Source organism: Lampris incognitus, chromosome 1 (genome assembly GCF_029633865.1).
Source record: "Lampris incognitus isolate fLamInc1 chromosome 1, fLamInc1.hap2, whole genome shotgun sequence".
Taxonomy (NCBI): Eukaryota; Metazoa; Chordata; class Actinopteri; order Lampriformes; family Lampridae; genus Lampris; species Lampris incognitus.
In genome coordinates this window covers 49,741,144-49,756,255 of record NC_079211.1, presented here as the reverse complement: position 1 = coordinate 49,756,255, position 15,112 = coordinate 49,741,144, and the positions used below count along the sequence as shown (strand labels likewise).

The following is a 15,112-nucleotide window of genomic DNA, read 5'->3' as shown; positions in this document are numbered from 1 at the left end:
TCTATTGTAAAGCCAGCTCATGTGCAGTCTGCCCTTTATCTTGCAGCCAGCCAGCTCACGCCTTGTACAGACCTACAATCAAACCCTTTTGGTTAAATCACGGTGGTGAAAGGGGCTAAAAAAAATCTGAGCTGTTTTAAGTCTAATATGTCTGGAAAAACCACGGCGGATCTTTCTGACAGACTGAGACCACAATTCTGGACTCCAGGAGGCAACTTGCCGCACAACAGCAGTGTTGGGGGCTGTGTGGCAGTACGGAGGCTGACCGCTGGCATATCCTCTGGAAATGCACAAAGACAAGGTTATATTGGCAGAATGTAAGCGTAGGTATCAACAATATTTTGGGATATGAAATCCCAAACACCTGCCCCGTGATGTATCTTGGTGACACTGATGATGTTGTGATGAGAGAAGATCTCGACTCGACTCAAGTTTTACTTGCAGCGAGTAAGAGAGCCGTTACCACAAACTGGCTTAATGTTAACTCTCCACCGGGCCGTCCCGGGTCGTCCTCTCTGTGTGAGGTTTGCATGTTCTCCCCGTGTTTGCGGTGGGTTTTCTCCGGGTGCTCCGGTTTCCCCCACCATCAAAAAAGACACGCATGTTAGGGTTATATAATAAAGTATGGGTAACACTTTAGTATGGGGAACATATTCTAAGTAAAAAAACTTAATTACTAGTGAATTAGTAATGATCAAGATGTCCCTTTAGTATGGGGAACATATTCTAAGTAACAAAAACTTAATTTAGAGTAATTTAACACTATGAACACTTGTAGTTTTGTGTGTTGTTATGTAAGAACAGACCATATTCATTAAGTGTTAGTAAGGGAGAATAACTCTTCTTGTGGTACTACCACCTTATAAAGGCCATACTAAGCAAAGCATATTGAGATGGTACTACTAATAAGCAATACTTCTGAGGTTATAGAGGGAAAACTCATAGTTAATGGCTTACTGGTTGTATAATAAGGCCATGCAGAATAAGGCATTAATGAGTACGTAATAATGACCAATTAAGAGCCAATATGTTGCTAATTTGCATGCTAATAAGCACCTAATTAATGGTGACTACGTTCCCCATACTAAAGTGTTACCAAAGTATGCTATATATATATATATATATATATATATATAAAAATATATATATATTAACACTCCGGATCTGTGGATGGAAACTGCCCGAGACATTTTTGTTATGGAAATGTGGGCACACATTTTGAGAGTCAAAGAGAATATAGTATTTAAAAAGAACTGGGAAAAATGGAACAATTATATGAGAAACGACACTGACTAAACGAATGCCTAATTAAGATATCTGTGTGAATATTGCAATATTTTCAACTATTTCTAATTTTTTTTGTTGTATTTTTTAAACATTTTTTTCTGTTTGTACATCTTACCGTATTTTTTTTTGTTTTTTTTTGTGTTGATGTTGTTGTACTGGTCTGTTTACATCTTCTTGAAAACTTAATAAAAACTTAAAAGTGAAAAAAAGAAGCAATTCTGGAAACCATGTCCTGGTTTAACCAGCTAAGGCCAGCTATTTTATTAGCAGGTTACTCAGGTAGTCTTGTTAATTGGGAAAAAAAGAAGAAAATAAATAAATAAATAAAAACACCTGACACACTTATCTGCCTGTCAGACTAGTCTAAATTAGGACAAGTGTAACTTTGATGACACAGGTTTACGTTTGCTTTCTTTCCTGTCTAGGAAATGTGTACAACTGAGTGAAATAGTGTTACTGTCTTTCAAAAGGATTTATAAATATAATGAATTCACCACGGTTCATGAAGGCAGTGCTGATACTGTCCCATTTCCAACCCTGCCCCTTTGAGGCTCTGCCAATCCTCACAGGGAGGCGGGGCTTCCGGTCGGGACGAATCACATGTGTGAGAGCCCTCTGTCCAGTACCTTTTGACACATCCCCATCCCCCATGCACGGGCACGCATCACTCTCTCTCTTCTCTCACGTCTTCTCTCTCTCCGAATGATGTCTTCTCCTTTCTCTTCTGTGTGTGTGTGTGTGTGTGTGAATGGTATGATGTGAGTCTCCCCTGTGTGCACGTGCAGCCTGTCCTCCTCCCAGGTCTCCATGGTGACGGTGGTCGCCATCTGGACACTGCTTGGCATCCCCCCTCGTCACATTTTCTTTTTATATATGTTCTAAATCCACATCCTGTCCGTTAATACCGCAAACAGAATCGGAGATGCGGGACAACCTTGGCGGAGTCCGACACCCACCGAGAACTTGTTCGACTTTGTGCCGAGAATGCGGGCACAGCTCTCGCTTCGTTTTGTTCCCCCGTTATGTCCTTCTCTCACTCAGATGTGTGACTAACGTGTTGTTTTTTGGGGGGCCACATGGTGATGCTGGTCGTGCGGCTCGGGTCCTGGGCTGTTCCCGTGGCGTCTGGACACTGCTCGGCGTCCTCCTTGTATAGAGCAGTGTTTCTCAACCGGGGGTCCGCGGACCCCTAGTGGTCCGTGGTGTAATTGCAATGGGTCCGTGGAAAAAAATATCTTTAAAAAAAAGATCCTATGACATTTATAGAAATAGGATTATTTTACTCAAATGTGACTGAGACCTTTATCTGCCTAAACTATAAAGGGTAACAGGACTTTTTTCTCTAATTACATCTGTTTCACAAGTGTAATTTATTGTATTTTAATAAGAGATCTCGCTCCCGTTCGCATTGTTAAAAGTTACTGCATAACAATTCTGTTGTTACATATATCTGAAAGTTACTGAATACATATTCTGTTTTGTTACACATATCTGAAAGTTACTGAATACATATTCTGTTTTGTTACATATATCTGAAAGTTACTGAATACATATTCTGTTTTGTTACATATATCTGAAAGTTACTGCATAAGAATTCTGTTTTGTTACATATATCTAAGTTACAACTGAAAGCTCTTATTTTTGCCCCAAAGAGTGAATAAATGCTATAATGCAATTTAAAATGCAGTTTCTACTGTTTCTATCAAATTGCAACCCCCCTCCCCCAAGATCAGGTGGAGGGGTCCTCAGGGTAGATCAAAAATACGCAGGGGGTCCAGGACCCCAAAAAGGTTGAGAACCACTGATATAGAACCTTATACTTGTTGCTGTGAAGCCCACCGAGGCAGATTTGTAGTTTGTGCTGACGGGCTGTACAAATACAACTGCCTTGACTCTCGGTGACTTCCATTGAAGGCGGGCGTCTGGGCGAGACCCAAAACGACATTCTTAAATCGCCTGCCATCCAATCAACGTTCACCTTTGCTCCGGCTGACTTGATTCTTCCACACGACCCCATTCCCAGCCGACTTCAACAGGTTTCTCTGGGCTGCGCTATCGAGGGCAGGATGAGGCTGCCCATCCGATAACACACCGCGCGAGTGCAGGAGTGCGGCGAGGTAGCGCAAATGGTTTACGCTTTTTATTTGCTAGAGTACTGAATTGAAAGATGTAAATATCCAAAAAAAAAATTTTTTTTCAAAAAAATGCCGGCACCTTTTTTTCCAAATCGGATTTTTGGGGAAGCTGCGGTTCCTCGTCGTCTTAACGCAGTCACGTCCGTTTAGGTTGCCAATCCACACACCCGCTGGCCTAGACGTAGCGAGTTCCTTGTGACGGAAATACTCCAAAATAATTAAAGACTACGAGAAATTAGATGTGGCCGCTTCGATGGCTCATATCTTGTGGGGGGGGGGGGGATAAAAAGAGAGTTGCATCGAGTCCTATACGGGCTCTGAGGGGCGTCTGACAGGCCCTCCTCAGAACTTCATCTGTACGAGCACGTTCTCCATGATTAACCAAGGAGCAGAGATACAAATAAATGAAGTGAAGAACAGAAACATGCACCTAGAGGGAGGTTATCATGAGGAAAGAAAGAAAGAAAGCAGAGCCATCGAGGTCTTTGGCCTTACCAGGCGTGACCTCCACCACGGTGTCCTGTCTCTCGGGTGGGTAGAGGACCTTGGGGGGCTGAGCCGTCTGAAGAGCTGCCACAGAGGGGAAGAGAACGACCAGAGTGAGAGAAAGAGAGGGGGGGGGGGAGAGAAAGACAAGAGGTTGAGTAACAGGCATGTTGGAGGATGTCAAACAAATACACCTTGCTTCCAGAAGAAACATTATGGTTGATCGTTTCACCTTTCAGACAGCCTGTGGCAAAGTCCTCCCTGATAATACACCGTTTCCCTTTGGGGTCACGGTGGGGATACTGTCCTTCTCATGTGGGACAGGTTTCACGAGCAAAACGACTTCTGAGAACAGGAGTTTTTGGTGCACACCGCTGCCCCTCTACGCCTCACAGACAAAGTTAGCTTATCAATATTTTAGCTGGAGCACACAGTGAGCACCCTCTCTACGGCGTACAGGAGCTGACTCCTGTCTCCGGCGAGGAGGGGGGGGGAGATACGCCGTTTTCAGCCCAAAAGGAATCAAGGAGATCACTCTGCCTTAATGGATCAGCACTTGTGCCAAATGGATAAAAGCACCTGAAGAGGTACGCAATCAGAACAACAGAGAGGGATGGAGAGAGAGGGAGAGACACGAATAGAGGGGGCGCGAGAGAAAGGCTGCTTGGTGGAAAGCGATCCGATGGAAAGCGAGGAGGATGAAGAGGGAGAGAGAGAGAGAGAGGTGTTCAGTGATGAGGCACAGTGTGATGGTCAGAGGGGAGCTCCTACCAGATGGAGTGGATTAAGGAGGCTACAAAGGCTTTCTCTCTCCCCCCACATCGTCACCCCTCGTTTCTCTTCTGCACCCCCTCTCGCTTTTTGTCCCTTTCTGCCCATCACCCCGCCAGAATTCCTCTTATATTCGGTCCATCTCTCTCTCTCTCTCTCAGTCTGTCTATATCCCGGCTCCTCTCGCTCTCTTTCTGACAAGAGTGATAGTTTCATTTGCATTCTGCAGCTTCCACCGTGCCCTTCCAAGATTAATGAGACGACTCTTCATCCGGGCTCCTTCCTTTCCCCTCTCTCCTCTCCACTTCTGCACCCCCCCACTCCCCATCCCCCCTTTTCTCATCTACTTTCTTCCCCCGATTTTTCTTTTTTGTGTCATCATTTTCCTTGTCATTTACATTACAACGTAGGCATTGATCTCATGCTCTCATCCAGAGCAACGTGGGCTACGCCGGAGCCCTGTTCGGCCAAATACAATGGGACTCGAACTGGGAACGGATTTCCTGAGAACTCAGTTGTAATTTTCTTTTGCTCCCCTTTACATTCTCTATCAGTGCGAGGGTGCTTTAGGTGAATGTGTGTTTTATCCAAATCAACGCAAATTAGCGTGACACAATTTGATCCCATCAACCATAAAAAAAACTTGGAGGACATTATACAACATCTTAAAATCCTAGTGTCCTTACTAAGACCGAAAGTGTGGATCACATCACTGCAGTCCTGAGGTCATTGCACTGGCTTCCTGTCCATCAGAGAACTGATTTTAAAACTCTGCTCTTGGTTTATAAAGCACTGAATGGTTTAGATATTGATTTATGGTTCACGGTTTGGATTCTAACTTGTCAGCACTGTATCTCAGGTCCGAGAGATGAGAGAGAATTTGATTGCACACATATTCAGCACTAAGCTGACTCAAGTCAATGAAGCCAATTAAATGTTCCTCTGGCCGGCTTGGTCGGGCGTCCCTAGAGACACAACTTTTTTCAATATATACATTTATTTCTAGTTTTTCCCCTTAACCCACCCGATTAACCCAATGGCATATGGCCGGAACTCTTGTCGAGTAACTCCCCTGGCTCACGTTTCCACAGGAAGGAGATAGTCGTGACACCAGCTTCCTTCAGCCTCGTGTCGGCTGCTCTCGCTATTTTACACGCTGAAGCCTCGCATGGATTGCGTCACCTTCAAGCCGCGAAGGAGGCGTAGGGAGAATGCCCTCGGTTGCTTGGCTGCAGCCGCCTGGATGGGCCAGAGGGGTCGCTGGAGAACGACGAGTCCCCTAACACTACACCGATCTACACCCACTATCCCTCGGGTAAGGGTGGCCTAATGAATGCCTTACCCCGTGGACGCTCTGGCCGTGACCGGTTACAGCGAGTCTGGGATACGACCCTCCCAGCCACGTGACGAGCGGATTGCAAGAACGGCGGTTTATTCCGCTTGGCCATCAGAGCGGCCCCTAGAGACACAATTGACCGTGGCTGCGGGTGGGAAACCGGACGTGGGTATGTGTCCTGGTCGCTGCACTAGCCACTCCTCCGGTCAGTCAGGGCGCCTGTTCAGGGGGGAGGGGGAACTGGGGGGAATAGCGTGATCCTCCCACGCGCTACGTCCCCCTGGTGAAACTCCTCACTTTCAGGTGAAAAGAAGTGGCTGGCGACTTCACATGTATCGGAGGAGGCATGCAATAGTCTGTAGCCCCCCCCCCCCCCCCGGATCAGCAGGGGGGATGGAGCAGCAACCGGGACGGCTCGGAAGAGCGGGATAATTGGCCGGATACAATTGGGGAGAAAAGGGGGGGGGGAGTTCCTCTGAGATGGTGTTGCGGACAAATATTATTGGGAAGTTCTCAGTGTTACAGCGATCTCTGGTGCCATTTCTTTTAATGCAAAGTTCAGGAGAGTCAGCTTCCTCATATTTGGCCCCGACATCTTTGAAAACCATTTTGGGAAGGTTTCAGTTATTTCGCTTTGAATGATATCTGATGGGGCGGCACGGGGGCGCAGTGGTTAGCACGGTCGCCTCACAGCAAGAAGGTCCTGGGTTCGAGCCCTGGGGTAGTCCAACCTTGGGGGTTGTCCTTTGTGTGGAGTTTGCATGTTCTCCCCGTGTCTGCGTGGGGTCCTCCAGGGGCTCCGGTTTCCTCCCACAGTCCAAAGACATGTAGGTCAGGTGAATTGGCCATACTAAATTGTCTCTAGGTGTCAATGTGTGTGTGGGCCCTGTGATGGCCTGGCGGCCTGTCCAGGGTGTCTCCCCGCCTGCCGCCCAGTGACTGCTGGGATAGGTTCCAGCAACCCCATGACCCTGAGAGCAGGACAAGCGGTTTGGGTAATGGATGGATGGTTTAGGGCCAAAACACATGTCTGATCTTCTGCTGCACTATGAACCACCCAGATCTCTCTGTTGTGACTTATTTGGTCACATGATTGAGTTGAATAGTAGTTCAATAATTAGTTCATGAAAACAAGTGAATTATATTGTTTATTTGATTGATTGATTATTCTATTGAATACATGATTAGAGATATGATTGAATACTATATGTGATACATGATTACAGAAATATTATTTGTGATGTTAAAAAGAATAGATCGAATGTTCAGATTGCACAGTTCATATTAGAAAAGCCTACTGTATTTTGTAATGTAAAACTCAAACTCCCAGCAGGCTTAGCGACAAGGAAACAGGAAGTTGGTCGGTTGACAGTCGAGACTCGTGCGAGAGCAGTGCACTCAGAGATTAGCAAGAAAAACGTTACCATTAGCTTTGTCGAATGTATGTCTGCAACCATTTTCATATAAAGAAGCTTCGTTTTGTAATCCGGTTTTTGTGGTCTTTGCTGTTCGAGAAGGGAATATAATTCCTACACTCTCAGCTAATCGGGGACGGGCCTGGTTTCTGTCCCCAAAGTCCAAGCTAAACATGGAGAAGCATCTTTCAGTTTTTATACACCACATATCCGGAACAAACTCCCAGAAAACTGCAGGTCTGCTGCAACTCTCAGCTCTTTTAAAATCAAGGCTGAAGACTTTCCTGTTTGCCGCTGCCAACAATTAAATAAAACTTATCATCTTACACTGCACGGTAACATTTACTCTATCGTTTTATTTGTTTTTAAATGTCTTATTATTGCCTTATGCTGCTCTTACACGTTGCATTGCCTTGTTTCTGAATGTGCTATACAAATAAACTTGCCTTGCCTTATTTTTCCAACGAGAGAGGGGGGGGGGTTGTATGTGCCAGTGAGAGGAGCATGTGTGTGTGTGTGTGTGTGTGTGTGTGTGTGTGTGTGTGTGTGTGTGTATGTGTTAGACTGGATAACTAATCTGGATATCAAAACTGTGTTCAAAAGAAATGATGACTTGGCTGTTTGTCTATATACAAACCCCAATGTTAGCTAACACACTCGCACTCATAGCTGCGACGGTACCGACAAAAAATGCGGGTTCAGCAGTTACACAACCCACAAGCCGACACACAAACACACACACACACACACACACACACACACACACACACACACACACACACACACACACACAAACAAGTCTCTTGTGCATGGATGCACACATAAATGCAAACCTACACACTCACACACAGTATCAACATAAATACATATATATAAATATATACACATATATAGCCAAACACACACTAGGAAGCATCCAAAGTACTTTGAACTTTTCATGATGTAAGCTTGTAATTACATATTACTGCTCCGAAGTCAAAATGTATGTGTGTGTGTGTGTGTGTGTGTGTGTGTGTGTGTGTGTGTGTGTGTGTGTGTGTGTATGTATGTGTGAGAGAGCAGAAAGTCCTAAGTTGACGATGATGGAGTAACATGTAAGTATGTGGCCCACTTTCAAAAGTTGCTTCACTTTTCAAACAGCCAGTCAGAAGAGATAGGGCCGAAACATGCTGAGATGAAAGTCACACCCGCAACACACCCGCACACAAACAGTTGATATCACACAATATGATAAATTTATTTAATTGGCCTGTAGCTGATGTTCTTATCAGAGACCGGCAGGGATGCGAGGCAGTTAGACACCATCACTATGACGTCCCCAAATCTACTTTCTTCACAGTTAAAAGCAGAATAACTGAGATTTGGCACAAGTTTTGTACTTTTTCAATGACGGAGAGAGAAATGTCGCCGTTAGAGTGAGGCGTAATCAAACCACTTGTATTGATCTGATGGCAACTGGGTGGGGACTGTGTGTGTACATCACCTGCACAACTGCATGTGCACGTGCCTGCACAACTGCACATGCACAACTGCACGTGCACCTTCAAAACGGCACCTGCACAACTGCACGGGCACCTGCACAACTGCACGTGCACCTTCAAAACGGCACATGCACAACTGCACATGCACAACTGCACGCGCCCCTTCAAAACGGCACCTGCACAAATGCATGGGCACCTGCACAACTGCACGTGCACCTTCAAAACGGCGCATGCACAACTGCAAATTTACATGTACCTGCACCACTGCACATGCAGACATACCAGAAATATGAACAATGATTAACTGAAAACGACAGAGTGAAATATTAAATGACTATCACTCCTTTGGAGGAGTGCTCCTCCATGTGTGTAATGGATGTCAAATTTGTAGAAAAACGTGTTTTTGAACAGCGTGTTTAGAGTGGATCAGAGTATCAGAAACCCTGCTAGGCTGTAGCTTTCCCATCCACCACATGACACCGCCATATGTCAGTTGCCAGATGGATTAAAACGGTTTCACTGCCGTTCCAGAGACGCAGGAATGACCTGGAACAACTGTAGGTGCTTTTCATGTGCAATCCCTGTCACAGATAGACAGAGATAAGGCTGAGCATTTGTGAGTTTTCCCTTCAAAACAGTTCAAACAGCTCATTTGTTCAAACCATTCATTTTTCAAAGAATTGAAGTAATCTTCTCTGAATAGTTGTCATTTCAAACTGGACTACAACACTCTGCTGTGGTTTCCCAGACAGGGATTAAGCCTGGTCTTAGACCAAAATGCCATTTTAAACTGGACTGAGTCATGAACTGAAGTAGTCTTAGATTTAGCCCATAGATTCAAAGGATCTGATTTCCAGGTCAAAGTTTAGTGTTACTCCAGGGGTAAATGAGGATTTAAACGAAACCTCAAAGGAGACAGGTTTAACTTTAGTTTACTGTTGTTTTTCAGAGGAGGGACGTGGATTCTTCCTACTTCATCAACGAATATCAATGAGCACTACTAGCCAGAGATGTACCCATTGAAAGGAGTGTCCAGTTACATGATTTTGATTTGTTTTTGAGTGTTTCTCATGCTCAGTGAAGATTCTGGACCAGTGATGTTACTGGGATGCCTATCTGGTTACCGGGTCCTCCCAGAACACCTGCCATCTTGCAGCTGTTTCCCCCCCCCCCCAAAACATCACTACTTCTCTTACTCCTCATGTCAAAACAAATGTAATAGCTGCCAGAGGGTGAACGTGGCTCTCTGCGACAAGAGGCAGTGCTTATGAGAGAGAAGCAGTAAATGGTAAATGGACTGTGTTTTATATAGTGCTTTTCTAGTCTAGTATACCCTTTCTGTCACATATGCATATCATAGGGATTTGAGTGATTTATGGCACTAAGCCCCGCCTCCTAACCAATCAGAAGCAAACATTGGCCCTAAGCCCCACCCTGACCAATCAGAAGCAAGCCCAGCCCCCTGACCAATCAAATGCAAAGTTAAGCTCCCTGATTTATTCATGATACCGCTAAGTCCCACCCTCTGACCAATCAAATGTAAGGTACACTCTTAAGCCCCGCCCGGCGACTCCCCCACGTGATAGAACACGCACAAGCACGAGGACGCACATGCGCCAGCAGCAAATTAGCATTGAAAATGCCACAAACACACCCACAGCCACAAACACACACACTTCATGTTCATTACAATACAAAGGAGCAATAAACTAAGTAAATACTAATAACTCATCGTTATTTTTAGGGTTTAGGATTACAAGGCGAGACAATGTATCCATGGTCAACACGGATATGTGCGGCTTGATCAATTAAACTATTCAAACCATATTCAGTCAGTTAGCTGTTTCTCTTAATGATCAGCTGATATTGTAAAGCTCGGCGTACAGACAGACAATTTAATCTGAAAGTGCTAGGCGCGTCACTCTTTGTGACAAAGGTTGATGTAGCTACCACAGTCCATTTGGGTCACTCGGATGCTGTAATGCTCTTATGTTTGATTGGTCAGGGGGTGGGACTTAGGGGGGTCATGAATCAGTCACGGGGGTTAGCTTGCATTTGATTGGTCAGGGGCAGGATCTAGGACCGGCGCTTGCTTCTGAGTGGCCAGGGGGCACGGCTTGGGGGCAGGGCTTAAGGGGCATAAATCACTCAAATCCCTTTGGTATTCCAATATGACAGGGTATACTACGTTCTCTTATGTGACATGAAGTCTTTCTTCTGCAAAACAAACTTCCGCTTTTATCCACAGCGGCTTACAAAGTCAACAACAATCCAAAAACTAGCAGCTTTAATCTTATTCATCACCATATTTGCACTCCCTGCTCATGTGTTTACAACTACATTCACCCTTCAACCTCATCTCATCATCTCATCATCAGCCGCTTCTCCAGGGTCAGGTCGCGGTGGCAGCAAGCTAAATAGGGCACTCAAGACATCCCTCTCACCAGCAACACCCTACAGCTCCTCCTGGGGGATCCCAAGACATTCCCAGGGCCAGAATGGACGCGTAGTCCCTCCAGTGAGTTCTGGGTCTACCCCGGGGTCTCCTCCCAGTCGGACGTGCCCGGAAAACCTCCAAAGGAAGGCGCCCAGGAGGCATCCTAATCAGATGCCCGAACCGAATAGTGGATTGCGCCCTCCGGGTTGGGGATGAGTCGTTGCCTCAAGTGAAGGAGTTCAGGTATCTAGGGGTCTTGCTCAAGAGTGAGGGTAGGATGGAGCGGGAGATTGACAGGCGGATCGGTACAGCATCAGCAGTAATGCAGACGTTGCACCGGACCGTTGTGGTGAAGAGGGAGCTGAGCCGGAAGGCAAAGCTCTCAATTTACCCTCCAAACTCCTGATTCAAAAATCCATATGAAACTATAATGATATTAAGTACCAAAAAACCCATTTTTTCCTTTGATAGGCATATTAAAGAAATCAGCAAGAGTGCATTTTTTCACTTGCATAACAGCTAGAATTTGATCCTTCCTGTCCATGGCTGACGCAGAGACTCTAATACATGCATTTGTTTCATCCAGACTTGATTACTGTAATGTTCTGTTTTCAGGCCTGCCACATGCTAGTACTAAAACTCTTCAGATGGTTCACAATGCTGTTGCTAGAATCCTAACCAGATCTAGGGAACTTGACCATGTTACACCAATTCTTGCCTCCCTTCATTTTCTTCCTATCTGTATTAGATCAGACTTCAGGCTGCTTCTGCTGACTTATAAAATCCTAAATGGGCTTACCCCATCTTACCTGTCTGACCTCCTTAAACCGTACATGCCATCTCGAGCTCTTGGCTCTCTCAAAATACAGGGCTCCTGTGTGTACCCAAAGTTAAAAAGAAGTCAGCTGGTGGCAGGGCCTTCTCCTATCGGGCCCCGTTCTTGTGGAATAACCTGCCTGCTGCCATCAGACAATCAGTCTGTTGAGTCCTTTAAATCCAAACTTAAAATTAATCTTCTTGCCTTAACCCTACAATTAGTTGAGTACTTCACAAGCTGTACTGCATGGTGGGTCGGTTTCTGTCTCAATGACTTTACCAACCACTGTTGTGCCGACGAGATTATCGAGTATAGATTATTGACTATTGCAAACTGTTCTCTTCGCTCACATGTCTTTTCTCTCTCTCTGAATGATGTGTTCTCCTTTCTCTTCTTCTGTGTGTGAATGGTGTGATGTGAGCCTCCCTTATCTGCACGGGGGCCGTGCCTATAGTCCCCGGGTCCTATATTCCCCGGGTCCTATGTTCCCCGATCGGGGAACATAGGACCCTTTCGAAAAAAAGGGTCCCATATTCCCCGTTTTCCCCTAAAAAGGTCCTATAATCCCCGTTGCAATAGACACTGGGGAACATAGGACCCTCTTTTGGAAAAAGGGTCCTATATTCCCCGCTGTTACCAGGGGAACATAGGACCTTTTTCCAAATAAAGGGTCCTATATTCCCCGCTATTGCCAACCGAGGAACAAACCGGGGAACTTAGAACCCTTTTTGCAAATTATTTCCTTAACGGGTCCAAAATAATAAAAACCTGGGTCATGGCTGAGTTGTAGGCTACGACAATCTATTCCTCCGCTGATTAAATTAGGCCGTATTACCATTGTTGGCTGTTGTATATCGCAGGCCACCTTGAGTGCGTATCCAAATTCGGCCTATAGAGGAGGCTGTAATTTGCTTTATTGTTATTTCTTACCAATATTTACTGCAGTAGGCCTAGTTAGTTGGCTCTCCAGCTCAGCATGGACAGTCGGCAATCAACGCAAGTTTGTCTTGCAGTAGGCCCGCCTACCAGTATAACCTAGCCATTTCCACCTTCGCTCAAAATTCAGTTTGCACAGCACTGGACACTTCAGCCACTTTCTTGTTACTTTGCAGTTCGTTTTCCATATTAAATCACTTGGCAGACTTTCTTTCAAAAATACTTTAATGATGAACTTTTTAGGCAGAGAACTTAGACCAGGACTTGAAATTTAGGACCAGCACAAAGTATCCATCAACGGGGGCCGCCTACCTTACACAATAGGCTAATTGCCTAATAATAATAATATGTGCTTCTCAAAAAACTAAAGGCTTGTGGAGGTGCTAAACCAAAAACATGAATCAAAGACGAACATCAAAGGATGTAAGGTAACACTCACCAAATGGTAAAAAAATAACAGAGGCAGTCCTCTATTTCACCATTTTATTGTCTGGCATCAGTCATTAAGGTTTCTGAAGAAGACCACCCGGCCAAGTTAATGACTGATGCCAAACAATGAAATGGTAAAATAGAGAATTGTGTCTTTTTTTTCATTTGATGAGTGCTACCTTACATCCTTTGATGTTCTTCTTTAATAATAATAATAATAATAATAATAGTAATAGTAATAATATCAATAATAATAATAAGAAATAATACATAATAATAATAATAACAGCCTAATAATAATAATGATAATAATAATAATAGCCTAATTATAAAAGAGACCTAATAACAAATAACAATTACAGGCATAATACTATCAATAGTAATGCTGATAATAGGCTATTAATAACAAAATGCTTCTAGTAAAAGCTTGGCTGAAAAAGGGTTGGTCTATGGCAGAAGCCCCCCAGAAAAGGCATGGTCTAAAACAAAAATCTCCAAGGCCTAACTAGGCTAACGTTAAGGCTTTTTTCTTCTTCAAAAAATCAAAATGAGTAGTCCTAGTCCATTAGGCTACTCAACAAAGAGGGGCTAAAACCCTGGATTTGACATTGCCGACGCTGCAGGACCCTTTGCGCATTATAGATCCTTCTGATTGGGACTGTTGGCTCCCTCGCAACTTCTGCAACCACCCCCTGTCGGAATTCTGCACGGTGCACCATTTCTCCGTCAGGGGGATGCACGTGTTCCCCAACATCGTGCACAATAATGTTAGCATCCACGTCCTCCACTTCAAATCTATTTGTGATCAGTGGCACTCTACAGTTCCACCTCCAGCACCTCCATCTAATGGTGTCTTGATTGGTGCGGTGCTTCTGATATCTGAAGTTCTCATGTTCCAACACTCTGCCCCCTCGATCACCATCCATAACTATCGCCATTGTTTGTCTTCTTGTAGGCTAGTAAGCACATGACAGTGAGTCCACGAGTTATCACCGATAACAACCGATTGTTGCAAATTGTTGCAAGTTGGCGGGCGGTTTAGACATTGGTGAATTTTGATCATGTGGTTTAGAACGCCAGGAAACTTGCGTGCAGATGACCACACATCCACGACAAGTCTTAAATATTTCCAAACTCGAAATCATGTGTGCATTTGGCTATTTATAAATTATTTTTCGAGCAATATGTGTTTTGTGATTCAGCTTTAGCGTTGTTGATTAGCCTTTCATTCATATTTTGTCAAAAAGGCGTATTCATTAGCCTAGGCCTATGTCCCGTTATTTCTGTAGCATACAGCATCTTAGAATCTTAAGAGACCAGGCAGATATTGTTATTATTTTATTGTTATTACCATGCTATATTAGCCTACTTTATAATTATAAATATTTCAATTATCCAATTTTTAGCATTTCTAATATAAGGCTATATTGTTATTATTATTATTATTATTATTATTATTATCATCATCATCATTATTATTATTATTATTATTAGGCTATTATTATGATCATTACAATTATGATGCTTAAAGGGCCTTACTGAGCATATGGTTTCTATCTAATATCTGTCAGATGCTCTTCCC

The 15,112-nt window shown here is 44.3% G+C and overlaps 1 protein-coding gene across 1 annotated transcript in view; it reads right to left on the bottom strand.

The window, feature by feature from the left end:
• Positions 1–15,112, bottom strand: part of il1rapl2 (interleukin 1 receptor accessory protein-like 2) — a 343,193-nt gene that overhangs the window by 120,813 nt on the left and 207,268 nt on the right. The window contains exon 6 of the mRNA XM_056277780.1: positions 3,918–3,992. Coding sequence (XP_056133755.1) covers positions 3,918–3,992 — 75 coding nt within the window. The remainder of the gene's footprint in view (positions 1–3,917; positions 3,993–15,112) is intronic.